The following is a 27,863-nucleotide window of genomic DNA, read 5'->3' as shown; positions in this document are numbered from 1 at the left end:
GCCTTGAACACGCAGCAGTGGAGATCACAGGCTGTGTGTTTGTTCTCCAGCCCAGCCACCCCTTCCTGCCCCTCCCTGCCCCTCCCTGAGGACTGGGCACTTCAGCCCTTTCCTTAAAACTAGGGGTGCGCACAGGGTCCGTTTTCAGATTTTCCTCCCTGTGGAGTCTACAGAATTATTTTCACAGCAGCTTTTAGATTTTCAGGTTTTTTACCCCGAGTCTTTAAAACTTGGTTCCGTGTGCTAAGGGTAGGCACCATTCAATATCGAGTTGAACTGCAAACTGGTGCCAGGTATGTGTTGTGAGAGCGTCACAGCAGATGTGGAGACAGGAGGAAACACTGTGTGTGTGTACGTACATAACATGTGATACACACACACACACACACACACACACACGGACTCTCATAACCACACAGGGGTGTTGCAGGCAATTTGCTGTTTCAACTCTAGTCCTGGTTTTCTTACTGGCTACAGTTGAGACTGAAATTGAAACCCATATTCTGCAGGGAGTCCTTCTTCCAACACAATTGCTAACCACGTTGTAATTGAAAGCTTATTTAACCCCCTTCTTAAAAGAAACGCAATGATGGAAAAGTTGGAAAAGTAGGCATGTAAGAGTAAAAAGAGGCAGTTCTCCACACACTGTCACTTTTCTCAGAGAAGGTGGAAGAAGCGACATCCACACTGAGGCACAATGAAGTGCTGACTCGGCCAGCCGCAGAGAGTCCAGTGCCTCGGTCCCCTGCGACTCAGGCTGCTGCACAGATGCGGCCCTCAGGGAGGGAGGAGAGCTCTGTGGCAGGGTCTGGTCTGCAGGGAGGGGCAGGGCCACCAGGAAGCTCCTCTCTGGCACAGCTGGACCTGACTGCACACGCTGCACCCCACGGGGAGCTCAGTAAACGCATGAGAGCGCTGAGCTCTGCACCGCGGGGGAAGCAGTTTCAGCCTTGCCATCTCCCTGGGTCTACAGATCTCCTCAGCTAGGATGTGCAAGGTGCCACGGGAGTGGGTAAGAAAAAGACCCTGGAGCCTCAGAAAGGGAGTTCTCAGTGTCCACAGCAGAATCAGAGGATAATGTGGGAAGAATGGCTTTGAGCTGCCCTTGAAGGAGGACGGAGCTTTTGCTGAGGGGAGGAGGGCTGGCCCTCCACGAGGTGGGCCATAGCACCTCGGGCAGACCCATCGGGCAGGAGTGAAGGATGTGGGGAGGGATGGAGAGGTGCCCAGGTGGTGGGGCAGGTATGGGGCAGGCACAGGAGGAGCAGCCAGGCGAAGGGGACAGTCCTTGGCCTGAGCCAGGGCTAGCCCAGGTCCCGCGTCACCACGTGGGTGGACTCCCAGAAGGATCTGTAGCTGGACTCAGGAGAGTGGCCAGAGTAGAGCTTCCTCCACGCCCACTGAGGAGCCACGCATGGGCTCGGTTGGTGCCCTGGGCTGCTGCTCCTCCTCCTCAACAATGTGTCTGTGAAAACACACAGGTGGAGCCCTTTGTCCCCTTTGCCGAATGAGAGACAGCAGAGGCTTCTATGACCCTGGGGGCTTTTGACTTCCCTGGGCCCTGACAGGCAGAGATATGTGTCCAGCACACTGTGCACCCAGAGCCTACTCTCTCCGCTCGAGGCTCTGGTCTCTCAGATGGCCCAGGCAGTCCTGCTGAGTGTCCCTGGGCACTGTCCTTGCTCGGTCACGCTGGTGGGAGGTGGAAGTGGCTGGGGTCTAGGCTGACTGGAGTCAGCAAGAAGGGAGCGGCGAGTGGGCAGATCAAAGGCTTGCAGCTGGGTCTCCATAAGTGCCAGCCAGCAACCTCACCCCAAGGTCACCTTCAAAGCCTCCCTCCCCATCCCAGATTATACTCGCGGCAGCTTCAGGCACACAGACCTCAGCAGGAAGATTGCAGAGGTCTCTGGCCAACTCTACAGACACGGGAGGCAGAGATAGGATTACAGCGAGAGCAATTTACTTTTAGGGGAGGAGGAAAGCTGGGGATGGGGGGCACTGGATTCAATTTACCAAAAATATCAAATAAGCAGGAGGTTGGGAGGTTGGGAAAATAAAAATGTCCTTGCTGGGGCCCCCGTGTGGATCTGTAACTGGCAGCAAACGCACCACCCCCCACTTCCTGTCCACACGTCCTGGGGCTGGAGATGGGAAGTGGCTGCGGGCTGACCTGGGACTGACAGGTATTTCTCACTTTAGAGATATAAGGAGAAGAAGCCAAGCCCCTTGCCCCACAGGCACAGTGGCCACCAACCACGGGGCTGAGGTTCACGTTTGGCTAACAGGTGAGCTGACGGCTATTGTACCAGAAATGCCAGAACATCTGAACAGTCAAAATGTGGCCCCTCTCAGCAGGAATCCTCCAGGCCCAGGAGTGGATCAGGTGGCCGGACAGCCCCAAGGGTAGCTTCTCTAAGGGTCCCGGCCCCTCTGTGAGCTCCATCTTCCTGGTGGGGGCTTCACTTACAAAGGCCTGGTGACTTACAGAGACCGTCTGCACACGGTTCTGAATTGGGCTCAACCACACTTTCCATTCCTGGAGTTAGGCTGAACCTGTCTGTAATTCATGAAAGAAGCTCCGCCACCGTGGAGGTCCTTGGAGGCGTCAGTAGGGCAGCTCCATGTAACAGGGGAGGTCGAGGAGGGATGGGCTGAGATCAGGCTCTGACTCGAGTCCTGGCGCTGTCACCACCTCACGGTGTGCGCCCGGGCCGGCTGCTCAGCCCGAGTCCGTAGCAGGCAGCAGTCTGGCTAGGTGGTCTCCAGAGCACTATAGGACCCTAAATAGAAGCTTGCCTTTGCGCCCCCACACCTGTCTCCCAGCCCTCAGCCCTGATCACGCTGTGCCTAAAGCTTCTGACTCAGCAAATGCTCCGAGTGTAAGGCTGCGTCTGGGCCTTGCTCATGTCTACACGCCCACAGCACCTGCGACAGGCCTTAGACACGGCAGGAGCTCAACCGATGCTGCGCACAGAGCTGGATCTGCTGGAGTCCAAGACAACCCCATCTCTCCTTAATGTCTTCCCGGACTGGCCATGCACATGGGCAGTGTGAAGGGAACTGGAACCCCTCCTGAAGACGTCTGCCCTCTGCCTACAACACATCAGAAATTCCACCAGCAGGCTCTTTGGGCATCCTGCCTATCTTTCATTTTCCAAGAGCCCCCTGATAAATGCAGATGACCTCGCAGGAGGGCACATGTGTTTCATCACCCACTATAGCAGACAGGAAGAGGGCAGTGCTTGAAGGAAGACATGGAGGCAGCGGGGCTGAGTGCAGGGAAGAGCCAGGGTAGGAGCGTGCAGGACACACAACGGCCACACTCCTCCTATCTGCCTGTGCAGTCAGGGCTAGGCCCACCCCGCTGCTGGCCTCTGCTTTCCCACCCAGGGCGCACTGCTTAGGGGAGGCAGGCAGGGCGGGGCCCAACCCTCCCCGCTCTGCAGACGAGGAGCTGGGGCTTAGGGAACGTGCCCAAAGCCTCATGGCAAGTGCCAAGCAGAGCTGGCCCTAAAGTCAAAATCTAACCTGACTGTCGTGATCTCCTGGGCAGCTGAGCTTCTAGTTCACATTCTGGCAACTTCTGTTTCCTGGCGAGTACAACAGGGATTTCTTCTGGGATTAAGTCCCAGTGGTTTAGTGGAGCACGGGGGACCCAACGTGCCTTCCCTAAGACACAGCACCAAATACCAGCGACTTCCTGCTGAAACCTTTTGCTTGGCCCGTGGTGCCTGGTGCCTGGTGCTCTTCTCATGGCCTTCTACCTGGGGAAGCCTGTCCGTCCTGCAGTGTGTTCAGTTGCCCACCCCCATCTTCCTGCTGATGCATTATAGAGCTCGTCACACGAAATGAAAGCTAGGTTTTGCAGTCTGTCTCGCACACCTCTGGGGCTCCGTGCCTATCCAGGGGCTGGCTCTGTGGATGACGGTGCGAGTGAAGAGACAAGGAAACAACCCACGAGATGCCCCGCTGCCTCCCCACCCCTGCCCAGGCAGCTGAGGCTGCCTCCTAGGAAGGTGCCCGTTGCTACCGGAGTCCCTCTTCTGCTGAGAGCTTCGTGCATGATGTAATCTATTGCTTAGGACCTTTTTCTTTGCTAAAAAAACAGCCTCAAAACCCACTTAGAGAAATCTGCAGCAACGTGAGGGGCAATGCTTTTGAGTCGCAGACTGTACAATCCACTGGAAGTTTCAGAATAGCCACCTTGAATGTTGTGATCAATTCAGAAACATTAATGTCTATTATGAGCTGTACTCAGTGTGAACACAATACCACCACTGTCTAGAATATACCTTCCAAATCTGTAGATTTCAAACAGAGCTGGACCCCATGAAAGGCAAAGATTGATTGTCCTACTAAGAAGAATCAAACCTGACAGATTGCCTTGGGGGGAGGCATTTAAATGGGTCTGCAGCCTTAAAATTACAGCTGGTGTTTGCGTTTTTAAACAAATTACTAAAAAAAAAGGTTTACAGGTGAAACATTTCATTTGGAATGCAAATCTATATTTAAACCTAGTTTCTTTTTCTTTGTTCTGCTCATTCTGATTTAGCAAATTACTCATAATTTTAATTATCCTTCAATTGCCTGGTGGTTGACAGGCATTTATTTCTACAATACATCATATTGACCACCTCCTGCTCTGGGCTTCTTGCAATTAGTTTGTGCTATTAGGCTCTGGAGGGGGACAGTTGATGGACACACAGGCCAGGGTGCTTTGCTGTCGCTCTTCCTGGAGCAGCCCAACAGCCCCGGGGGATGGGCGCCCTGAGGCAGGGCACTAAGGCTGACAGTGGGGGACGTGTTCATAGCCCTTGTTTGAGGAGGTGACACGTCCCAGCCCTGACGCTGGCTGCTTTTACAGAAAAGGCGCTTACCTAGTTATTGGCAGGCCGCTGCCATGTCTACAAAGAAAATGCTAATTTTCTGGCAGAATTCAGCATAGTACAAAGGACCAATCTTCTTTCAGTTGATTGTGTTAGTGGAGGGTGGGCAACAGAAATGCTGGGGACCTTGGATTGCCACTTTGAATGTCTCCCACCTCCTAGAGACCACACTGGTGGTAAGTCCGGGCAGAAGCTCAGACTGTGGAGGTCTAACAGACCAAAGACCAGAGACTCTGCACGGGACCTCAGAGGTCACTTTTGTGACCTTCTGTTTTTCCAGAGGAGGAACCTGGAGGCAGAGAGGCCTCTCAAGGTCCCAGCTGCCCAGTGGCAAATTGGGGGACTTTGTCAGCTTGCCAGTGGCTCCCCAGGGGCAGGGAGGGGCCCAGGCTGCATTTTCTTGGTTCCCGCACCAGCCCCTACACTCTGCAAACCTAGACAGGCCAAGCCACAGCTGTGAATTTCTAGTTTCACCAGCAGACACCGGGAGTGTCTTTTTGTCACCTGCAAAGATTCCCACTCTATCCATAGCAGCTGTTGCTAAGTGACAGGAAGGAGGCGAAGTGGCCACGGTTCCTCTATCCACTTGTGGAGGAGACTATGCACCCTCAACAGAAACCCAATTGCTAAACTCCTACCCCGCCATTGCTCAGGTAAGTGCAGTATCAGGTGATTATATGTCAGGTTGAACGATATGAAATTGCCACTTCTGCCCCTCAAGCATGGTCACGTTACACGTGCTCTAGCCTAACACGCACTGACACCACCCAGTTCCAACACAAGCGAGGGAAGCTGGGACGTCAGAGGTCAGAGTCACCAGCGGGACAGTCCAGAAAGCACCTTCTGGTTGCCCCGCCCCCACAGACACACCTAGCCCTGTGTTTGCAGCGAGGCTTCTCCCAGCCCACGCCTGGGAAGGCTGCGTGGGGACAGAGCTGAGGGGCCTGGGCCTGGGGCTACCCACTTGGCATTTCTCTCTCTGCTCTGGGTCCTCAGCCCAGCCCCGGCCCCCGAGGGGTCTCCAGAGCACTCCTTGCTCCTCCCATCCTCGCCCAGCCCTGGGCTGCACCTGCCCAGACTGCCCCTCTGCAGGGCCCCGTGGTGGCATCCTCTAGAACGAGCTCCCTCATGGCCTCTGCAGGGCTTCGGCACATCCCTGCCCCTGCGCCTGGCTCCCCTCCCTTCCCTTTCCGCAGGAACTCCTCTCAGCCTCCCCCGTGCCAGCGTGGTGCGTGTGGTCATGACGCCCCCTTGGCTTTCCAAGACCATCACTCCCGTCTTGGTTGTCAGCATCACTGAGGTCCCTCCCCCTCCTGACCTCCCAGGCTGTCTCCTCCTTCCTGCTGACTTGGGCACCTTGTCGTTCTCCCTGACAGTATCAGCTTCGAAGAAGACTCTCTCGTCCACACAGACCACCCTCCCGGCCCCCAGCTCCCAGAGGCCACTCCCAGGCTGACCCTGACACTGACACAGACCACAGTGCCCCTCCACCCCATCCCAGGGCCCCCGCCCCCCCACCATCGGGCCTCAGGAACATCCTGTTGGCCAGAAACTTCGACTGCTCTCGGTCTTGCCCCTGCCCATGGGCCTGCTGTGCCTGCCCCCTCTGCTCTGAGACCTGTGCCACCCGCCCCCATGGAGTCCCGCCTCCGTCCTCAGCTGGGCTTTCCCAGGGCCTGCACCCTCCTGGGCAGGTCTGCCCCACTGGTTTTTCCCTCAATGCACCTCATTGTCAGCAAACGCTATCCAAGAGCAGAAACAAGGGAAAGCGGCGGCGTCTGTCCTCCAGGGCCTCACTGGGACTGCTTGACAGGCCCGCCGAGGGCCGTGAGATCATCTCGGAGGACGTGGCTTAGCTCGACTCACCGTTCCCTGGAGACGGGAGCCCCAGACTTTGGGAAAATACGTGTAATCCTGTAGATACTGATCTGGTTGCAAGTGATTTCTCTAGAAAGGATCACTCGAGAGGTTACAGTTTTACTGCCCTGAAGGATACCAACCAGTTTTGTGTGTACACATGGGCCTTACCTGACCATCCTTTGTCAGATGCCCATAAAAACCCAGTTCCTCTAATGCCCTGAGCCAGCCCTGCCACCCCGCCGGGCCCTCCTTAGTGAGCTGAGTGCAAGTTCATTCTGTATGTGCACTGCATCTGCCAGGAGATTACACTTTGACACCACTTTCCCTTCAGGTTCCCGAGCCTGATGACGATATTTCCTTTGTTCTGTTCTCAAATACTTAGCACGGGCTCGGCGTGCAGTCCAGCCGACATGCTGAATGAACAAGGAAGGAGAACACGTTTTACAGAACACATGTGATTGCCCCGGCTCTTACCTGCCACTGGATCAGAACAGAGGAAGTCGTGTGCGGCGTGGCGGAGACAGAACCTGGAGGCTCTGCTGGAACTGTAACCCGCATAAAAATAAAGCAGAGATTAGAACGGCTCTGTTAGTGTTCACCGTCCTCTGGGGCCCCCAGAGTGCATGGGAAGTTAACAAGCCCATCCGCCCTTCCTTCCCCAGGGACCCCCTTCTCCTTGCCTTTTCTCAGAGCTTCCCGGGATTCCCCTTCAAAGCCTGTGCCCAGGATAGAAGGGACCCAATCCTAACAGCATCCCTGACAAGCAGACCAAAAGCAAGACATCGAATGAGTTTTGCTCTCTCCGAGGTGGACTTTCTGAGAGCCGGCCCTCCACGCTGCTGCCAGACCCTCCCTGCAGTTCCAGGATGTCCTGGGGGAGAGGGCGCACATCTTTGGTTTTTTTTTCTTTTCTTTTTTTTTTTTAGGTACTTAGGGCAGAGCTACCTCTGCTGAATAGGGCAGATGATGAAGCCAGGTCTCGGTGCTGTTGCCTTGAAACACTGACGTGACTGTCATGAAAGGGGCTGATTTCTGGTGAGGCTGCAGCTGGCGGGGACAGCAAGGCTGAAGGGCAGTCTGCTACAGTTCTAGGTGTTCTGCTCTGGTCTGTGGGGGTCAAGCCTGGTTTGACCTCTGCCCATCACTGTACTCTGCCCAAACTGAAATCCTTCTCGTCACCCACCCATCCAGGAGGCCTTCTTTGTCCCTTTGGCTCACCCCTCTGCTCCCTCCAGGGTCTGTGTGGCCCCATCTTGGCATATTGCATTGATCTCTCTGTGTCTCCCCGACTGTGAGATCCTGAGACCCAGCAGAAGCCCCGCACATGCTCAGCTCCCTGCGCATTCGCTGCACTGAACGACTGAGGGTCTTCTTCCCATGCCCCTGCCTGTGCGTCTGGCAGACGCCCTCCACTCCGCACCCAGGACCCATCCCTGTGTCACCTGTTCTGCGATTCTCCTCTAGACCTGCCAGGCCTGCCCCTCCTCTGGTCCCCAGCCCCCGCAGCGCCTGCGCAAGTCACACCTCCCCCTCCCATCTCTGCTTTTAGGATCATCTCCCTCCCTGCCCTCTGAACCCCCTGCTGTTCCAGCTTAAGGGGGGGGCCCTCTCACCAGCCTTCCTGATAGCTCTGCTTGGGCTAGAGTACAATTACAGGGGCTCTCAATTGCCTCAAGGTGTGAGAGTGCGCAGGGAAATAAAAATCACCATAATAAGAAAATATGTATCAGGAAACCATCGCATACTCAGAGGACTCTCCCCACGTAGCTGGGGTTCCCCGGTCCCTGGAGTCAGGCTCTGCCTGTCAATCTCCAGCTGATAGCAAGGAAATGCAGTACAAATACAATGCAAATCCACTGCAGAGAGAAAGGCAAATCTCAGAAAAGGAGAAGACAAGATAGGTGCATCAAAGCGCTGATTTGAATATCAAAGGCTAAGAAAGGGAGCTTAAAGAGGCCCCTGGATATTTTTTCAGAAACGGCCCATTTGGATGCACAGCCTGGCAAGGAGGCTGCTGTATCCTGCTCTGGCACAATCTGTCAGAGATATTGTGACCATAAAACCAGCTTGTGTGTGTTGTTCCTTTATCCTGAGAATGAGTGCTTAGTTGCAAATATTACCTCAATTGTGTTAAGCGTAAGATTAAATGAATGCCTTTGCCCAGCTTTGGCTTTGTACTTAGTTCTAATGAAACCTTTCCCTTGCAGTTCAGCGTGAAATCGGCCCCCACTTTAATGGGTTCATTGGAAAGGCTTTTCCAGCCACAAGTGGCCTCGGCCTCCAGCACCTCTCGGGTCGCCTCATCTCTTGTTTCCCCCACGCTGTGAGCTCAGGACCGGTCCCTGCACCCCAGGACCACAGAGCTCCCCGGACCACAGCCCGTGCACAGCCGCTTCTCCCCGAGCCCTGCCCTGTCGTCTCCCCTGGGCTCTGATAAACTCCCGGGATTAGTGCCCACGAAATAGTTTGGGCGAGAAAACAGGAGCCACAAAGACAACCGTTCTCTGGCCCCTCCTGAGAGCACAGCTGGGGGCCTGTCAGGGGCCCTCGGAGACTCTGCTCCACTGGGAGCGCTGGGCTTGCAGCAGAACAGCTCCGTGAGCTGCTGAGAATCGGACAATGGTTCCGCTCAGCCCCTTTGCTGGTCGCTAAGGTCATGTGAGGCCTGTGTCGGAGAAACTAAACTTCCAGGTCTTAAAAAGAGCAGAACTGAAGATGTGAGGTCACCAGGTGAGCCTGCTGGAAACTGGTGTATTTGAAAATTGTTCCACTGCTGCGTTAAATGGAACAGACAGTGCTTTGGGGTAGGGTTGGAGAATTGTTATAAAGCGCTCCTGGGCGAACTGAGTGCTGAGGTTCCGGCCTGGGATCTGAGCTGCAGCGGCTGCTACGCACTCTCCATTCTCCTCCGTCCTACCCACCCGTCAGCCCTGCCCGACGCGTCTGATGGAGCTGTCTCCCAGGCACACCGCAGCCGGGGTCACGTGAAACTATAATAAATCTTCAGGCCCAATGCCTCCAAGGTAGATCAGAGGGGGTGAAAATGCCACCTGGAGCTTTGAGGAGATCTCCACTTCCATCACTTGCCCGCACTATTGTCAAACAGTGGCTTGTGAACGAGAAAAATTGGGAAAACCTCTTAAAACCCAGCTACCCGCTGACATTTATTTTTAACTCCCCTATCAATTATTCAATTTCTGGGATGCTAATGGATAGTAGGGGCTTTGGAAGCCAATCAAAGAAACTTCCATTCCATTTGGAAGCTCTTGAAGCCTTGATTTACAACCACAGGGTATACAGGAGAGCTCCGAGCTGCCTGTGACTAATGGAGTTCTCCTGCTCACCACCGTCCCCGGGGACCCTCCTGGCTGAGGATGAAAGCGGGGCCCCTCTCTCGGAGCAAGTGTCCTGGCCCCAGAGGCAGCAGCCAGGAAAGCACTCTGGGCCCAGCTTGCTCACCGTCCTGCAGCGTGGTCACCGCCTCTGTCTCTGAACTGAAGTCGCTGTCCCCAATGTCATTGGTGGCTTTCAGGCGCAGCTTGTAGGAGGTGAAGGGCCTCAGTCTGAAATGCGGAAGAGACTCATGACTGCCAGGCACCTGCCACCCTGCCCTGCCCGTGGCACTCCCTGTGGAGCCTTGGAAGGAAGGGCAAAACCCTGTCCCTGCCCTGACGGGAGCTCTGGGCTCCCGCGTGAGCCATGACAGATCACCCCGCAGCAAGGAGGCTGTTCTCAGGTCAGGACTGGGTCCCTTCCTGGCTGCAGTGAGCAGGGCCTTTAAGGGGACCTTGAATCTGTCTGGGAGCAGCCCCTGAACACCCTGGACTGTGTCAATGCCCAGGGAGAGAGGGATTTCACAGAAGGGAGGAGGGTGCAGACTTCCTGGCCAGGGGAGGGATATTCTGCCTAGAGCTCCCCAGGGAGGTACTCGCACCCCCTGTCATCAGAGACACCCCTGCACAGCAAATCACTGCTCTCTGAGGAACCTGGGGAACTCCTCAGGAGTAGCCAATCAGACCAGCCCTCGTGCCATCCAGAGAGGTAAATGGGCTCCTTCCCACCAGATTCACTTCCTCTCTCCCCAACGGGTTCCTTGTGGAGGTCTGCACAGCACAGCCCCACCTGGACCCGCACCCCTGCCACTACTGAGCCAGATGTCCTGCCAAGCACTTACAAGCATTACCCCATTTAACCTGCACACGCTCTGAGAGGCAGGAGTCATTATTATTCCCCTTACAAGGATGAGAAAACAGAGGCCCCGTTAGATTCATTCTTGTACTCACTGCCAGAGGACTGGTAAGTGCAGGATCGGAATAGGGGGCTTGTCTTAAAGCAACATTCACATGTCACTTTACCTAAGACTACATCTGTGTCTATTGTCCACATGAAAAAATGCCCCCAGCCCTTTGATGGAGATTTTAGGGGCACTAATGCCCCTGAGGCACTGCTCGGTGTTCCCACTTCCATGTGTCCACCCATCCTTCCTTCCTTCCATCCATGCGCTCATCTAGCCATTCTGTGTGGACTGGGTCTCAGATGCCAAGCCCCATGCCACGCCCGACACTAAGACTTCGGCCAAACTCTTCTGTGCAGATAGTGCCTGAGGGTCCGTGGAGCCCTGGCCCATCAGCAACCCGACTTGCAGGTCTAAACGCCCTCGTCTATTTAGGATCCGGAGGGTGGCTCCTCTCAGATGTCCTTCTCATCACTCCAGAATGAGCAGGAAGGAAGCCACGTTATTTCTCTTCCCCTCCTGGCAGCGGCTCTGTATCAGCCATGGCTCCACAATCCTCTTGGTTTCCCAGACCAGAAGACTTGGGGTGACCCAGGACTCTCCAACTCCTGTTCCCAAGGCCAAGTTATCCCTAAGTGTCCTTGACTATCAGTCTAAGCCAAAGCACTCGTCACCTGAAGACCAATCCTCCCTCCTCCCTCCAGTCCAGTCTGAAAACTAGTGGCTCTCAAACCGAGCACCGTGGAGTCCCCAAGACTCTCTCTGCAACCCCCAAGAACCCTCTGTGAGTCCAGAGCCCCACACCACCTGCTCCACTAACAGGAGCTCCATTTCTGCCCGGTTCATACATTCGGTCCTGGCTAGTACTTGGTTTAAGGACAAGATTCTGCCTTTTAGAAAATTGATAACCATTTTCGGAAACCACAGTCAGAACGCTTTCCCTCTATCCCTGCTTTCATACCACCCTCCTACATGAGACCAGACTGCAATGTTTCTCTACCAGTTAACAGCTCAGGGGATACGTTTCCTTTAGAGCCCTCCCAAACCTGCTCCTACCTGCACTCCCTGGCCCCTGGCTGCGGGCACCTGTCAGCCTCCGCACTCAGCTTCTGCACGGGAGAGAGCAGTGACAGGCGCAGCCTGGCCTTGGCCCCGGCTCTAATGCAGATGCTGCTAACGTCCAACCATTAAGAATGATCTTTGCTACGGGTCTCTGGGGGGTAGACTTTGTTAAGTCGAAACAAACAAACCACTTCTGCCTGCACCTGGCTTCCTAGATTTTATCCAGGCTGGTGATAACCAGATGCTTTTTCTCCTGTGGCCGCCCCTCCCGGCCCACTGACCCATGCACGGTTGCAGGGCCAGCTGCTCCTTCTTGCAGTGGCAGCAGCAAAGGGACAGTCAGGAGCCTGGACTCTGCGCCCAAACTGTCTCGCTCCTCACTCCAAGCCAAACTTGGGCAGCTGGCTCTGCTTCCGTGTCTGTCTGGGCTGATGTGGCACCAGCATCATAAGGTTGATTTGAGAACTAAATTCAGGTGAAGCTCTTAGAAGAGGGTCTGGCACGTCACAGGGGCTCACTAAATATTAGCTGCTGTTAGTATTATCCTTCAGGAGTCACCTTAGACAGTGACAGTACACGCCCAGCCCTGCGACCTGTCCTCCCTGACCATTCCTTTCCTTCATCTTCTTCATCGCAGTTGGTAGTTGACTGTTTCCTTGAGGACTGAGTCTTCTTCACAAGACTCAAGGTCCACGAGGACAGGGGCCAAGTCTGCCTCATTCGCTGCTGGGTCCCTGTGCTCAGTAACTGCGTTACTGAGGAAGGAATAAGGATGATAGTCCTTGTCCCTGAAGTTTCTTGGGAGGGTTGGGTGAGAGGACACATGTACAATTCAGCAGTCTCTGGCACACAGCAGTGCTCCAAAACCAACTATCATCACTCTATTTAGCACTGTACAGTAACGATTTGGGGATTTGGGGCCACACTGCAAGCTCCTTGAAGACCCTTTCTCTCTACCATCCTGCCATGCTGGGCACACAGTGGTACGCGGGTAGCGCTGGACCCAGCTCCGAGACAAATGGGCTGAGACAAAGGGGAGCAGGGAGCAGGGAGCAGGGTCCTGGTGTGAGCCCTGTGTTTTGCCAGGCTCACTTTGCTCACCAAGGATTGATTAAACGTTTGTGGGCTGATCCGCAGGCCAATCCTCTCAGCCGGGAGCCACACCAGCACCCTGGAGACCCAGAAGCAGCGGTTCCCCTCTCCCATGTGCGCTCCCTGGCCCTGCTTGGGGGTCCTGCACAGCAGCATCCTCCGCACGCCCACCCCAGCCTCCCTCTTCGCCCCTCTGCAGCTGCTCCTCTGGACTGCTGGTCTACCTCAGGGCCTCCTTCCCGCAGCCTCGCTCCTGCCACACTCCCTCCACGGCAGAGCAGGGCTGCAGCGACTACTTGGTAAGGGAACACGTGAACAAACAACCCCAGAATACTCTCCTGCAACCCTCTGATGCCCCCCAATTCTGTTCTCTGTTCACTCTTCCAGGCCTGCTCAGCTCTGCTGTGGAGTTGGCCAAGCAGAACCCAAATGCTGGCTCTGCCGTGACTAACCTGGGCAGGTTCCCTGAGTCTCACCCTGTTCATCTACGGACATGGAGAAAGCACCTGTTCCACCAGGGCCGGGTGAAAATTAACTTACACAGCCACCGTCACGGAGTCTAACGGCTCTTGGTGCACGGTAGGCAATTCACAAACGTTACTTTCCCTTTCCTGTCTCCCCGAAGGCTCGGGAAGGCCCTGGTGCCCCCACCCCCAGGAAGCCATCGGTGCTGTGCACGGCTCCCTCGGCCCTCGGCACACTCCGAATTCCCACCACCCAAACTCAGAAACGGAATAGATTAGGTACATTTCTGAGACAACACTTGCTCTCTAAACTCTCACTTCTAACCTCCCGAAACTCAGGAAATAAATAGATTGAGATAACACAGGGCCCTCACTACCCGCACCTACAGTCAGAACCCTTGCCATCCAAAACCAGGAAGGTGGTATGTTCAGGAAGCCAGTTTGTGCGTGTGCCGTTCCAGACTGTGAGCCAGACCTCCCCCCACAGCCACAGTGTTCTGGGGTCAGGGGTAGGAGGTCATGGCTGACAGTTCAATGTCCCTTCCTTCAGGCCACATGCGGAGTCGTATGGGTATGAGGAGCTCCATATATGAACACTGGTTATCATATAAAATACGTGAGTCCTGAGCATTTTAAAAACTATCCACTGATGCCTTTATTTATCTTGAAGACACTGCAAACACTTGGTAAGAATTCACTGCTGACATTACGAGGAGCAAAGAATATCAAGCTCATGCGTATCCTTGGCCAAGTCCCCCTGATTTCTAAGTGGCAGTATTTTTAAAGATTATAGTGAGAATAAGAAAAGAAATAACCCAGTGGAACTAATGAAACCGCCCTTTCAGATTAATAAAAAGGGGTGCAAGGCGAGAACTGTGGTAAGGGCCTCGCTAAAAATAATGCACAGGCCTAACTAAAAATAATGATAATAATTAGTCACTGTCCCCCTGTTTGCTTATCTATAATTGCTACTCCGGAGCCACGCAGCTGTTGGTCATAAAGATCCTTAACTTCTCCCCATAGCTGGTGTCTATAAAGAGTCTTAACTTTCTCCATAGATAACATCACGTCTTTGAAAGCTAGAGGCGGTCTTGAAGGGATCTTCCAGGCCCCGCATTCCAGTGGATCGACTGGCCCACCCAGACCAGTGGCCCAGACCAAGAAACCAACTCAACTGGGATTGTGCCCCCAAGGACTGGAGCAACACAAGAAGGTGATTTCTATACCCCGATAATTTTGCCTCAATTAAAAAACCTAACTACCTAATCTCCTACCTGCCCAACTACCCTTAAAAACCCTGTCTCTCAAATTCTCGGAGAGGTAGATTTGAGAAATTTCTTCCTTCTCCCTGCATAGCGCTACGTGGAATAAATTCTTTCTCTGCCCTGTAAACCCCACTGCCTCAATGTATGGCTTCCTCTCGGGCAGTGGGCACATGAACCTGGCTGGGTGGTAACACTGGGGCCAGCATGTCGACTTTCAATGAATCCCACTGGTAGTTCCTCTTGGCCTTACGTTGCCTGTGTGGATCCATCACACCTGTCACAGTGGGAGAGCTCAGAGCAGAGCAGGACCCACTACGACAGGGTGACCACCACCCCCTAAGCTCACACTGTCACTGTTCCACCCTTAAGTGACATCCCGAATCTCCACGTGGCTCTGGGCTTGAAGCCCCTCTTCTCTTCCTCTCTACTGCACTTCTGCGGGAGCCCACCCAGTCTCCCAGCTTCAACCACCTGCCAGAAACTGGCGATGCCTCGATGCGCCCCAGACCCACCCCTCTCCCTAGACGCATATTCACTAGATACAGTCACAGTCACTAGATTTAGATGGTTAAACTCTTTATGTTTTTTCGACACTAGCAAATTTAATGCAACTGGTTTAAGTAAAATGTAGCTGTCAGGATTATTAAACAGGAAGGGGGATTATACCATGGCAGTGTATGAAATATTGCTTTGCTGGGGTTCTGCCTGTGCCATGCTTTCTATTGATAGGCGGAGGAAGCATTTGTCCTAGTTCTGGCCCATTAGGAAATTGACAACAGTTTCTCCTATACCAAATTAAACTGTCCATACTGAAACATGGACCTCTCCTTTCCAACATGAAGTCCCAAGCATGCAATTAGTCTGTTTGATTTCAGAAGCCTCCAGGAAAAATGGTTGGATTTTCTTTTCTTTCTTTCAGATGGTTACACAAAGGGATGTGGTTATTTATACCCACTCGCACGTTGCTAATTAAGCTAAGCACCCAGCGTGGCTTATTAAGCAAGGCTGGGCATGCCCGGCCACACTCGTCTGACTCTCAGGGCCCTGCCAGGAGACTCCCAGGGCTCAGGTGGATGCACCTGCCACTAGCAGCGCTGTCCTCCAGGGCCGAGAGCGATGCCTCTCCAGTCCCACCCCTGTTGTTCAGAGGGTCAGTGGGACGCTGGCAGGAGCTTGGAGGACAGTCTGACTATTTGCATGGCTTCACTTGCTGGCTGCCATTTGCCAACAGTCAGCAATAAGGAAAATCCTGGACTCAGAGTGGAAAGGACAACAGGACCATTCCTCCAGCACATGAGAAGACCAAGGCTTAGGGAGTGGCCATGGATGGACTTTTCCAAGGCCACACGGCTACGAAGGGCAGACTGATGCTGAAAGCTTGGTGCTTAGACGCTCACGCACTAGATTTTCACCACATCACAGACCCTCATAAATCCACTGCCAGAGATGGACTGTGCCTATGAAGCCATGGATCACCTGCCCAGGATCCCCCAGATGGCAATGGTGGGAGCTGGACCAGAGCCTAGAAGGTTCTGGCCCCACAGTCTCCTCCCCAGACACCTCTGCTGACTGTCTCTCCCTGCGCACACACTTCCCCTTTGGCATGTGCTGGGTCCTCGAGCCAGGGAGGGGAAGTTCCCTTCTTAAATCCCACTGTTGTCACATCTAGGTAGCAGAGCCACACTCCAGCCCGACCCTTCACTCCAGAGCCTGAACTGTGCATGGGCTGGGTGTGGGGTCCGCGGGTTCTCTGGGGATCCAGCTGCCCATCTGTGAGGTCCGGGCAGTTAGTCTGAGTCTCTCAGCCTCGGTTTCTCTGGGGTAAAGAGGGGTGAGACTGCAAACTGCAGTTGTGAGGCCCACATGGGGTCCCAACGGGGCGCTGCCGCCGCCAGTGCAACTCTTCCCGCCCACACCTACAGCTCCGTAATCATGAGCAGGTGGGCGGATTCTCATCGTGTCCCCAGGCATGCCCCCTCCCCATCAGCCATCGCTAAGGAAGGACAACACCACAGAGAGGTGCAGTCCACCCCTGCTGCTTCTCAAACCCTCAGCACCAATGGCCGGGCCCACCCCTTCCCCACCCTCTCCTCTCCCCAGGACTGGCCTGGAGAGGGGCTAGGACGCGAGCCCACCATCTATCCAAGCCCATCCTCTCCTCCACGCCTTGCCAGGTCTGGGAGCCCGGGTGTGTGAACCAGCATGCGGTGCATACCTGGAAGGGCAGGATCAGGGGAGGGGCCTGGGTGGGCTTGGAAGTGGCTGCAGGACCCAGGATCCTGGGGTCCCTGGCTCGGGGAGTGTCGGTAAGAAGGGGGCATGAGCTCTCAGGGGTGCGTCTCCTGAGCCCACACAGACTCCCCACTCTGTGGGCAGCAGCCGGCTGGAGAAGGCGGGCAGGGACCCCCACGCAGGGCCCCGGTTGCCCGGGGAGGGTCCTCCTGGCTCTCTCAGTACCTTTCCACCGCGCAGGCTGTGGCCTCGTGGCTGATGGACGAGGAGTATGTCTGCCACTCTCCCCGGGGCAGCTCTCGCACCTGCACAGTGAAGTACCGGATGGGGGAGGCCCCGTCGCTGCCTGGGACCCACTGGAGCCGGAGGCTTCGTGCCGTCACTTCTGCTTGGGGCACCAGGAGCTCTCTGGGGGGCGCCGGCCGCTCTGCAACCAAATGAGGAGAGACCAGGACAGGTGAGAGGCTGCCCCTCCCAAAAGGCTCCCCAGGAAGTCATGCTGTTTACTGCCGATGGCCACAGGGGCTGCCTGCAGCACTCAGTCTAGAGCCCTCCCTCCTCCTCCTGGGTATGAGGCTCTCCTACAGCTGCCTGTGGATGCTCCCGGCTTGGATATGACTAGAGACCCCTGTAGGACCCCCGCACCCTCAGAGCAGAGCCAGCCAGCCAGCCAGCCAGACACAGGTGAGCCCACACAGGCGCCCCAGAGCTGCTCACCGCGGAGCACAGGTGTCTGGGAAGGGCAGCTGGGGTCGCAGGGCCTCTCCCAAGCACTTCCAGGTCCCTTTGGACTCGGTTTTTCTGACTTTAGGCTCAGTCCATCCTTGACATTGAATTTCCTCTCCCTTGTAGTCGGCCTGAGCCTAAAGCACTAAAGGCCTCTGCTCAGATCTGCTGGGGGGACGAGGGTGCCGCTGGGGCCACCGGCCACTCGGGGTCTGCAGCAATGGGGACGGTGGCCCGGCCTCAAGCACGAAGCATCTGCCCTCTCTGTGTCTCCGCACCCCATCGATTTCAGCAGAGAAACTCCATAGAGGGAGGAATAATTGTTTAATTGTTTATCATGAAGATTATTGATTGTGATTAAAATGTGTGGCGTGTAATAAAGCAGCGATTGATTGCTGGGCCCGCGGTGACCAGTCTGTGAGGAGCGCTTCGATCTAACTTAATCAGCACCGTGATTTCTCCTGGCCTCGGAATAACAGCCCGACAGCCCCCCTCCCTGCATCAAGGGCCCCCCTCTGGGACGTACTGGCGCCTGGCAAATCTCTCCGGGGTTCCCTCTTCCTGAGCCACAGGACTGAGGATCGGAGGCCCCGGCGGAAATTCCCCAGATCTCGGGCCTGAGAAGCAGGTGCTGCCATGTGGGGTGAGTGCAGGGCCGACTTTGGGGTGTAGGGAAGAGTCTGTGGGTGTCGTCTGGGAAGCACCCGCACACGTGCCTGGCTCATGGCAAGAGCACAGTCAACGTTTCAGAGAAATGAACGGTAAAACTACACAAGTACATTGAAGAATAAAGTCAAAACGTTTGCTCTGGGAGCGTCCTTAACATTTTTCTGAAATGCTGGAAGGCACTTTGGGCTGCCAACCAGGGCAGGAGCACGGGTGGCCGAGGGGCTGCCGTCACAGGGACCCTCTCCTTCCAGAGAAGCTTGGGGTGACACATGTACGTCAGGCTTCCATGGATCTGCGCCAGGCTGGAGAGACCATGTGGATTCGTTCTGCTACCTGGTCTCCAAACTGAGTCCAGACTCCCACCCTGTTTCCCAAGAGCTCACTGTGCCCCTAGATCCCCCCTCGGCCATCAGGCCCTCCCCTGGTGACATGAAGGCTTCTGTCCCTCCAGTGAGTGACCATGACAGTCATCGCGTGACGGCAGTGCAGGAGCAGTGCTTGTTCTGAGTGCCAGCCTGCTCTGCGGGAGGCATCGCCATCACGTCACCAGGAAGCAGGCTCGCCGGTCAGCACCGAGCTGCCAGTCAGGGTGACCAGGATGCACGAGGGGCTGAGACTCAGCCTCCCCCAGAAGATTCTAAGCTACAGGAAGGGGGAGCCACTGCTGGCTGGGGGTGGTCAGCCATGCGCCCCAGCACAGCCACTGTGCAGGAGCTGATGGCCATTTGTCCCCAGCTCTGCGTCAGTGACATCAGATTGACAGTGTGCAGTGGGCTGGGGGGAGGGCGGCCCGTCAGCAACGCTCCCCACCGGGGCCGTCCAGGAGCCCCTGGGTGGAGGCTGGTCAGGTGGGGCAGGAACAAGCTGAGACAGTTTGTTAGTGCTGTGTTTGTGACTGTTTTTATTACAAGATCTAGAGTAGACAGCTTAAGGGAATCAAACTCTGAGCACTGGAAAAAAAAATTCTGATCTTAGAATCCAGAAAAGGAAGAAAGAGAAGGAGCCACTTGGGAGCCAGATGCAGCATGTGGGTTCTGGGGCCGGCAGGGAGGGGCCTGATGGCAGGGTCGGGGGCTGGGGACAGAGTGAGCTCTTGGGACTCGGTCCAAGACTGGGCAGCACAACAAATCAGCACGGCCTCCCGGCCTGGCGCAGGTCCGTGCATCACGGCTGTGAAGGCCTGACTCACCTGCGTCATCTGAGTGCCAGCTTGGAAACAAAACATGAGAGCTGTCTCCTTCTCAGGGCAGTCTGCTCTTAAAGTCAGCTTGCTCTGCACGGTGGCCCTTTCAGGAAATCCCAGATGAAGGACAGGTGGATTCGGCGAGGTACGGCTAAGAGCAGAGTAGGCCTTGGAGCGGGACAAGCCTGGCCTTCAACCTGGGCTCGGTCACTGGGCTGCCACCGACCTCGGGGGCTACTGCACCTTGTGGAGCACTGGCCTCCGGGCCAGCAAAACCTCAGGACACGTCCGTGGGAGGTAAGGAAGGCAGCAGATGCGGCCATGCCTCACGAGGTGAGTAGTGAGAGCGCAGCCTGTGTGATTTCAGACCAAATTGTGTTCCAGGCACTCTGAGTTCAATTCGTTGCTCCCTTAAATAGTCTGCCTTAGATCTTGTAGCGAAATCGTCACCGAGGCACCAATAACACCCGCTCACATTACTGACACTTGCATTACACCGCCTGCTCCCCGGGGGCTCTGAGGACAACACTGTCAGCCCTGGGGGCCCACTGCAGTGCCCTCGTTAGTCCGCTGCACAGAGAGGGGAAGGGACGTGCTCAAGGTCACACAGCTCTAGCGCCAGGGGAGTTCCTTCCTGTCCTCCTTCCCCAGATCTCTGGGCCTGGCCGTGCCGTCAGGACCTGCAGGTGGAGCTGGGGCTGCTGCCCTGATTCTGCCTGGTGCGGAGCCCACTGACACGGAGCCCCCCACAGGCTCTCGTGGGAAGAGCCGGCCTTGTGGACTGTCAGGCAGGTCCCAGTCTCAGCTCCACAGCCGTGTATCCTGGGCAAATCAACAAATCTGTCTCGCTTTCCTCAATTTCATCTGTAAAATCGGAGCTGACACCATGCTCCTGGCCGGCTGCAGTGAGGTTGGGCCACATAAAGTACATCAAGCAGCTGAGCCAGGGCTGGGAGCAGAGCGCGTGTTCACGATTGGCAGTTCTTATGAGCAGGAAGGCTGCTTAGGAAAAACATCTATTGAGCACCTGCTCAACTGGGGACGTGGTTTTGAACCTCAGAGACCAGGGAGTTGCCTTCAGGGGGCTTACACTCAAACCCGATGACTCTGTGCAACCTTGGACCAGTTATACAACCTCTCTGAGAGCATTTCTCTGTCTTTGACCTGGGAGAAGCTCACCCATCTGAGAGAGCAGGTGTGTGGCTAAAGGCCGTGCTATGCAGATGCTATACAGTAACATGCTCGGCTCTGTGTCTGGCTCAGCGGGTACTTAATAAACGCTCAGATCTGTTGCTCCGAAGGGAAGGACCCACCCTCCTGGAGTCCACGCAGACCACGGAGGGCCTGGCTGGCCCACAGCGCCCATCCGAGCCCACCCTCCTTCCCCGCGCCTGCAGCAGCGAGACTGTGGCCTGCAGGTCTCACCTCTCTTCTCCGTGGTGATGACGGTGGCCTCCAGGGGCTCCCCCCAGCCCTGCCTGGTCTTGGCCGACAGCCGGAAGATGTACGCGGACTCTGGGGCCAGCTCGGTGGCTGTGAATTGCCGCACCGTGGCGCCAACCTCCACCGTGGTGAACGTGTGGGGGCTGCTGCTGGCCAGGCGGTAGGCGATCTGGTACCCTGTGAGGGCGGGGACAGGAGCTGCTTAGCCATTCACTCGCGACACCGGGGAAGCCCCGCACGGCCCCCACCCCGCATGAGCCTGGGCTGGAAACCCGGAGCAAGCCATTCGTCTCCCAGCTGTTTGCACCCTGAAAGGGTGCCCCCGCCACATGATGGAGGGCGGGGCCTCTGGGCGCATCCCCCCAGGACCCTGCTTCCCTCTTCACCCTTCACAGGAACGAGGTGTGAAAGCAGTTCTGTCTTTCCCCGAGGATGCTGGCACCGAGAGAATGCCACCAGTGCCAAGGTGCCCACCCCTGCTCCTGGGTACTCTGGCCTTCCCGTCCCTCCCTCTCCCTCCCTCACCCAGCACAGAGAGGGGAAGGCATTTGCCCAAGGTCACACAGCTCCAGAGCCCTCACTCCTGCCAGTCCTGTCTGCTGCAGCCCCGGCTCCCTCCCGGTGGCCAGCTGCCCCCACCCGCCACAGCTCCCGCAAGGCGGCTCCACTTTACATTATCCTCCCTGAGCTTCTGAATCAGCCGAGGGAGGGCTGGTGGCTCTCAACGTCTCTCAAAGTTCCCTGATTATGAAGGGTTTGTGGTCCATCAGATGTTATTAACCATCAAACCTCTCTGATGAGGCCACCTGAGACCTCCCTGCTGGCATCTGAAAAGGCCTTGCCTCCTCTCCAGACCCGGGCCTCGACGTCCACATGGGGCTCAGCCTCCCCTGGGCTCACAGACTGCGTGTGGCCCAGCTGTGGGGCCCCTGCACGGATTACAACCAGAGCTGACGGGGCACAGCGGCATCCAAAAGGATTAGCCACAGCCCAACCGCTCAGGTTCAACAAGAGGAAACCGACCAGGTGGAGCCGCACTGTGGCCTCGCCGGCTCTGCCTCTGCGTGGGCAAACCTTGAGAGGGGCGTCCCCGGCTCCGCCTCGCCACTGGGCTGCGTGAGCCACACCTGCCAGGCCCCGTCCTTCTACCCTGGGTGAGGCACCCCCACTCCTTTTGCTCTTCTTCTCGCACGGGCTCTGGCTCCACTGGCGGCCGAGCTTGCTGGCATCTTCCCAGCTCCTGCATTTTGTCGTTTATCCAACTGTTTAACAAGCTCTCCCGCCACCATCTGGGAGGCCAAGAGACAATTACACGGAGGTCAGACTTCAAGCTGCCCTAACACCAGGCCCGCAGCCATGGCCGGCCATCACCAGCATCGTCACCGCCACACAGACTGTGGGACACACGCCTTGCCCTGTCCTTAATGATGCCACCTGTAGGCCCCGGTGTTTGCAGGACCCTGAACTCAGGCCCTGCAATGCCGGCACGGCCACTGCCTCGCTCTGTGGACGGCTCTCCTTCCGGCTGTGGTGCCCTGCTGCCCTGGGGGCTTTCTGAATGTGGCCCAGCCGGCCTCAGGCCCCCCATGCTACAACAGATGAGCACACTTTCCACAAAAAACAGTGTCCCACAGCAGGGGGGACACACGCCCTAGAGTGGCACTCACAGGCTGGAATCCGGACCTTGCAAAGTCTCCATTATGTGACTGTGAATGCACGAGGTGACCTCCCCAAGTCGCAGTTTGTGAGACAACGTTGGGGGATAACAGGAGACACCGTGCAGGCTGCCAGGAGGGTCCCGTGAGCTCACGCTCCTGAGGACCTGGCAGGCTCAGCGGTCCGTGCACGCTCGCTCCTGGCTTTACTATCATTACGAAGTAATCGTGGTGGTTCTCTCTGTTCCTCTAGCTGGCAGAATGCTGTCCCTAGCAGACCCTTTGCCCTGTGGTGTCTTGGTGGCCTCTGTCCCGACCACAGAGTTATCATTTTTTATACAGCCTCCATGGATTTTATTCTGAGCACCTCCGGTCCTCCCCAGGCCCTGAAGCTGTGGCAGTTTTGCAGGTGCCTGAGGCCTGGCAGCTCCAGGCCAGGATGGTGGATATGAAAAAGACATGGTCCAACTCCCAGCCTGGCCCCTGAGGACCTGGGGACAAATGCTCACCTCTCTTACTCGGTTGTAAAGTAGGAGTAACACCCCCGACTTCATGAGGCCTCACTGAGCTGGCTGCGTGCGGCCAAGCACTGCTGGTGAGGTGAAGAGCTGGTGCTCCCCCAGGGGGTGCCCCTGATGTGCGTATTTCCCAGCAGTTTCCTGCCTCCCCTGGGCCGGGAGAACCATCCTAATGCTAAGGCCTCTGGCAGCTGCCTTCTGACTGGAACAGCATCTCTGGTCACAGAATCCGTGTTCAGCTTGGAAAACTTCTAGACTTAAGCTGCCTCTCTTTTTAAAGGCATTAAAACATTCTACTATTACTTTTTGAATTGTATTATATTCACATGTCTCAAAAATAGTGCACAAGGGTGAGGCAGACGGTACAAAGCACGGTTCCCTCCACCCGGAGCCAAGCACTCCCTCCCCTCTCCCAAGCAAGCTCCATCCGGGTTTCTTGTGTGTGTTTCTGGCCACGCGCTCAGAATACGGAAATGGGCGCAGGAACGATGCCTCCTCCTCTTCCGCACACCGTGGCTTCGTGGGCCCCCTGTCCTGCCCGTGCCCTTCTCACTGGCATTTGCTGTGCTGTTTGCGTGTTTCCCCTCCTGAGCCTTTGGAAGGTCTATCACTGGTTTTTGGATCTTCTAGTACTTAACCTTAAAGTTTCAACTTGCACAATTGACTCAATCCTCGGCTTCTCCGGGGAGCACCTGCTACCTCCTCACTGCCGACGGTGATGGGGCTGGCCAAGCGCCCTCTTCTCAGCCCTGCCTTTCTGTCACACGACTTTGGCTAGTCACGCTATTGCTTTTATTTCTCCTAGTAGTTGCCTTTATACATTTAAATACATCGACATCGCTATTATCTGATTTATTATCTCTGAATTCTATCTCTTGACAATCACCCACTGCTTTGGAAGCTATGTAAATCAGCGTTTCCACATCACCTCTAACCTTCTCGGTCTGTCTACCCTTGGCTTTCATGAGTCATATCGCTACAGTCATGCTGTTGGGACTCGGAGCACTGGCACTTTATTGCACAACCTGGGACTATGGGTATGAATAGCATGAAAGCGGCCCACAGGGGAGATCAAAGCTGGGTCCACACGGGACGGTAGTTCACATATAAAGGCCAAAGCCAGCCGGCCGGCTGTACATAGAATCAGGTGTCAGCCAGGGGCCTTGGTCCACCTGACAGCTGGAGGAAAGTCAATCTGTGACCAGCACAAAAAGCAACATATGCACAATTTCAAACTAAAGAAATTAAAGAAAGATATTCCCCAAAGACAAACCAAACTTCACAATAAAGCACAGAGCTACATGGGTAGACATAAACATCACCAACAAGAACATAATCAAACATGATACTTCAAAAACATCAAGAACGATGTGGGACCCACTAGTTAAGGCATTTGAATATCGTTCCTGTGATGAAGAGATACAAATCGTCCCTAAAGCAGCAAAAATCAAGTTGCATTAGAAACACACTAACGTATGTACGTACGTGTGGGTTTCAGCCTGCTCTACACACGGAATGTCTGGGTGGGATTAACTCACTGATTTGCGCAGCGGCTGAACAGATTTCCTCTTTACAGTGTGAAAAAACGTGCCTGAACCTCGGACAGCCAGGACAGCAGAGATACCCGACGCAACGTGCTCTCCAAGCATCTGTGGGCACCAACGCGAGCTCTAACATCTGCAGTTCTAACATCTGCGGAACTAACACGAGACCTGCATTCCCGACGCCTGTTAACGCATGTCTCCTGCCATCTCCAGCAGCCCACGTTAGCTCCCTGGATTTGTTACTTCATATTTTGGGAAGTTGTGTGTGATTAAGACTCCTCACTAAAAATTCAAATTGCCTTCCAACTAGTAAGTGAATTAATGAGGTATTATTTACTCTTAGGAGCAAGAGTGTATACACTCTTTCAGATGTGTTCTCCGTATGACTTAATCTCTACTGTTACTTCGTGTTTTGTCTCTGCTCAGACGAGGCTGTTGCTGTGAGGAAAGCAAGGTTCTGTTCAAAGGCACGTCTTCCTGAACCACAGAACGTGGGCATTAAGGGGACCCAGTCTCTCAGACTCACCAGACCCTCCTTTCTAGTCACGGCTGCACCCCAACTCTCTCGGCTTCCCCAGGGTGACCCTGGCCTCAGCCACGCCTTGGACCACGCGGGTCTCTGCATGTGACTCTGCATTCGCCCCCCTGTTCCTCGCACAAGCCTGTGTCACCTCACCTGTGCTGGATGCTGCATTGCCAGGTATGTTTGGATTGTCTCTTGCGGGTGTGAGCCTCGCAGCTCTCTTAGAAGCTCTGGCTTGGGGCAAGTCCCACCTCTCTAAGGCCCTCAGGTTCCCATCTCTTGCTAGTGATAATTTCCTAAAAATTAGCCATAGCTTATCAGGGGCCTCTACATTCCAGGCACTTTATACCTGTCTCGTTTAGGCTTTGCGACACTCCACGAGCAGATACCAGTGTTTCCACTTCACAGTAGAGGATGGGGTTGGGGGTTTGCCACAAGCACACAGTGAACAGGGCTGGGCCAGAGTCCCCCGGCATTCCAGCCCAACTCTTCCCGGGACACCCTGCTGTCTTCCTGGGCCCCTTCCTGCTGTAAAATGATAGGATTATGACGATTGAAGAAAAGGGAGACAGAATAGAAAACAATTCGGACCAAGTCCCTCAGCAGGGTATTCTGACGGTGATCATGACAGACTGGGAGAAACTGCACAGCGTCTAGGAGCAGTGAGCCCATGTGGTGCTGGGGGCTTGACTATGGCACAGCCGCAGAGCAGAACCTCCAGTGGGTGACATTTCTGTCCGGGGAGGACAAATTGTTCCAGAAAGTGCCGAAGAAACCAGACCCTCTGGAAGAGCCTCAGGTTGCAGCATCGGGAAAGAGGTTGACCAAGGTGGGCCCAGGGTCAGTGCCATGCAGCCGGCTGGAGGTGAAGCCACCGAGTCTGAGAGGAGGACAGAACAACCTGCAAGAAGCAGACTGGGGACGCACGCAGGGGCAGCAGGCAGAACTGGAAGCAGGGGAAGTGTGTGCTCCCAGGGAGGCCATACAGGGACAAGGCACTGTGGATGTCACACGTCTGCAGGCGTGGCGGGAGTCACTGTTGCGGAGCTGGCCGGCACTGTGCACTGACTGGGCTCTGCCCCAGCACACTCACTTTCCTCTATGAAATGTCTCTGCCTGAGTCCGAGGGCTCCACTCAGGAGAGCCCAGGGTAGATGTGGCTCTAAGGCTCTTGGCCCCTAAGTCCCATAGCGCTCCTAGGTGGTAGGGGTTTGCCTTTCTAAGATTATATATATAGTTTGTTTCCTTATTATAAAAGTCATCCAAAACAGAACAGACCCCCTGAAATTAGAAATCATCTATGGTCTCAGGGTGGGCCCCCAGAGGCAGAACCCGAGGCAAGGACTGGGGTGCAAATGGGGATGTGGAAGGCGGCCCAAGGACAGACGAGGTGGGTAGAAGTGAGGTGGGCAGGGAAGGAAGCTGATGAACTTGGGCACGGGCACCAGAGCAGGGACGTCCCGGGCTGGGCTCTGCCCACTGGGGAGCCGATGGAGAAGGCTTTAGCCTCGTCCCCACCGTGCAGAGCAGGAGGGAGCTGCAGATTTACCCACCGGCTCCCGGTGGCAGTGGCTGAGGGCTGTCAGGGGGACCCCCTAAGAGTCTGGCCCAATCCTAAGGGCCCAGCAGCCTCCAGCAGCCAGAGCAAGTCCCCCCACCCCAGGCAGAGCCCCTGGAAGCTGGGAGGGGAGAGTGCTGGGTGACAGGATGCGGGTCCGCGAATGAGGCCATCTCACCACTCAGAGATAGTTGTTGCTATCTTGGGAATTTTTTTTGTTAATCATTTTTCTATGCATATGAATTTTAAACAAAACTGGATTTTTACTCTAAATATGGGGGTTTTCATTCTGCTATTTCCACACAACATATCAAAGCATTTTTTCCCTTCAGAAGCAAGAGTTTTAATGACTGCATAATACTGCACTGAGTGGATAAGCGGGGGCTGTCTGCAGCAGGGGTGCCCTGGGCTCCCCTGAACTGTAGCCTCTGCCACTCTAACATGGAGAGGATGCAGACCCTGAGATAATGTACGTAAATTGTACAGCACAATGTCACTTGTTCCTAACTGCAGAAATCTGAGTTATCATTTCTACCTCTGATTCAGTTTCCACACTGAGCCACAGGGAGAAAATTCCTCAGCCTCTGGGTAATATTTGCACCTTCCTAGTACGTGCCCTAAAGGAAAAATGGTATCATCTGGTCCCCACACCTCGGTCTGTTGAACATACAGATTAATTCCTATATCTTACCTTGACACATTTAAAAAGTCCTAGACTCAGTGGACAATGGAAAGGAGGCCTTTTCTGTGCATAAATGGCTAAAAGCAGCAGCTGAGCGACAGTCCTTGCATTTTCAGAGAATAATGATAGGTGGTGTTGGGAGCTAAGAGTGTTTCCGTGGAAAAGGCTAGTTATGTAATTACGGTTACAGCAAGATCAGAAACCATTAGCGCTTTGAATTTCAGCAACGCAAGTCAAGAAGACTCTCGTGTGCGTCAGGAAAGAATG

The 27,863-nt window shown here is 55.2% G+C and overlaps 1 protein-coding gene across 1 annotated transcript in view; it reads right to left on the bottom strand.

The window, feature by feature from the left end:
* SDK1 (sidekick cell adhesion molecule 1) overlaps positions 1–27,863 on the bottom strand; it is an 858,579-nt gene that overhangs the window by 70,800 nt on the left and 759,916 nt on the right. The window contains 4 exon segments of the mRNA XM_045541236.1: positions 7,221–7,291; positions 10,206–10,309; positions 17,321–17,522; positions 21,099–21,293. Of these exon segments, the coding sequence (XP_045397192.1) occupies positions 7,221–7,291; positions 10,206–10,309; positions 17,321–17,522; positions 21,099–21,293 (572 nt within the window).

Source organism: Lemur catta, chromosome 2 (assembly GCF_020740605.2).
Source record: "Lemur catta isolate mLemCat1 chromosome 2, mLemCat1.pri, whole genome shotgun sequence".
NCBI lineage: Eukaryota > Metazoa > Chordata > Mammalia > Primates > Lemuridae > Lemur > Lemur catta.
Note: the sequence above shows the minus strand (reverse complement) of the source record. Positions and strands in the feature narration are given on the sequence as shown.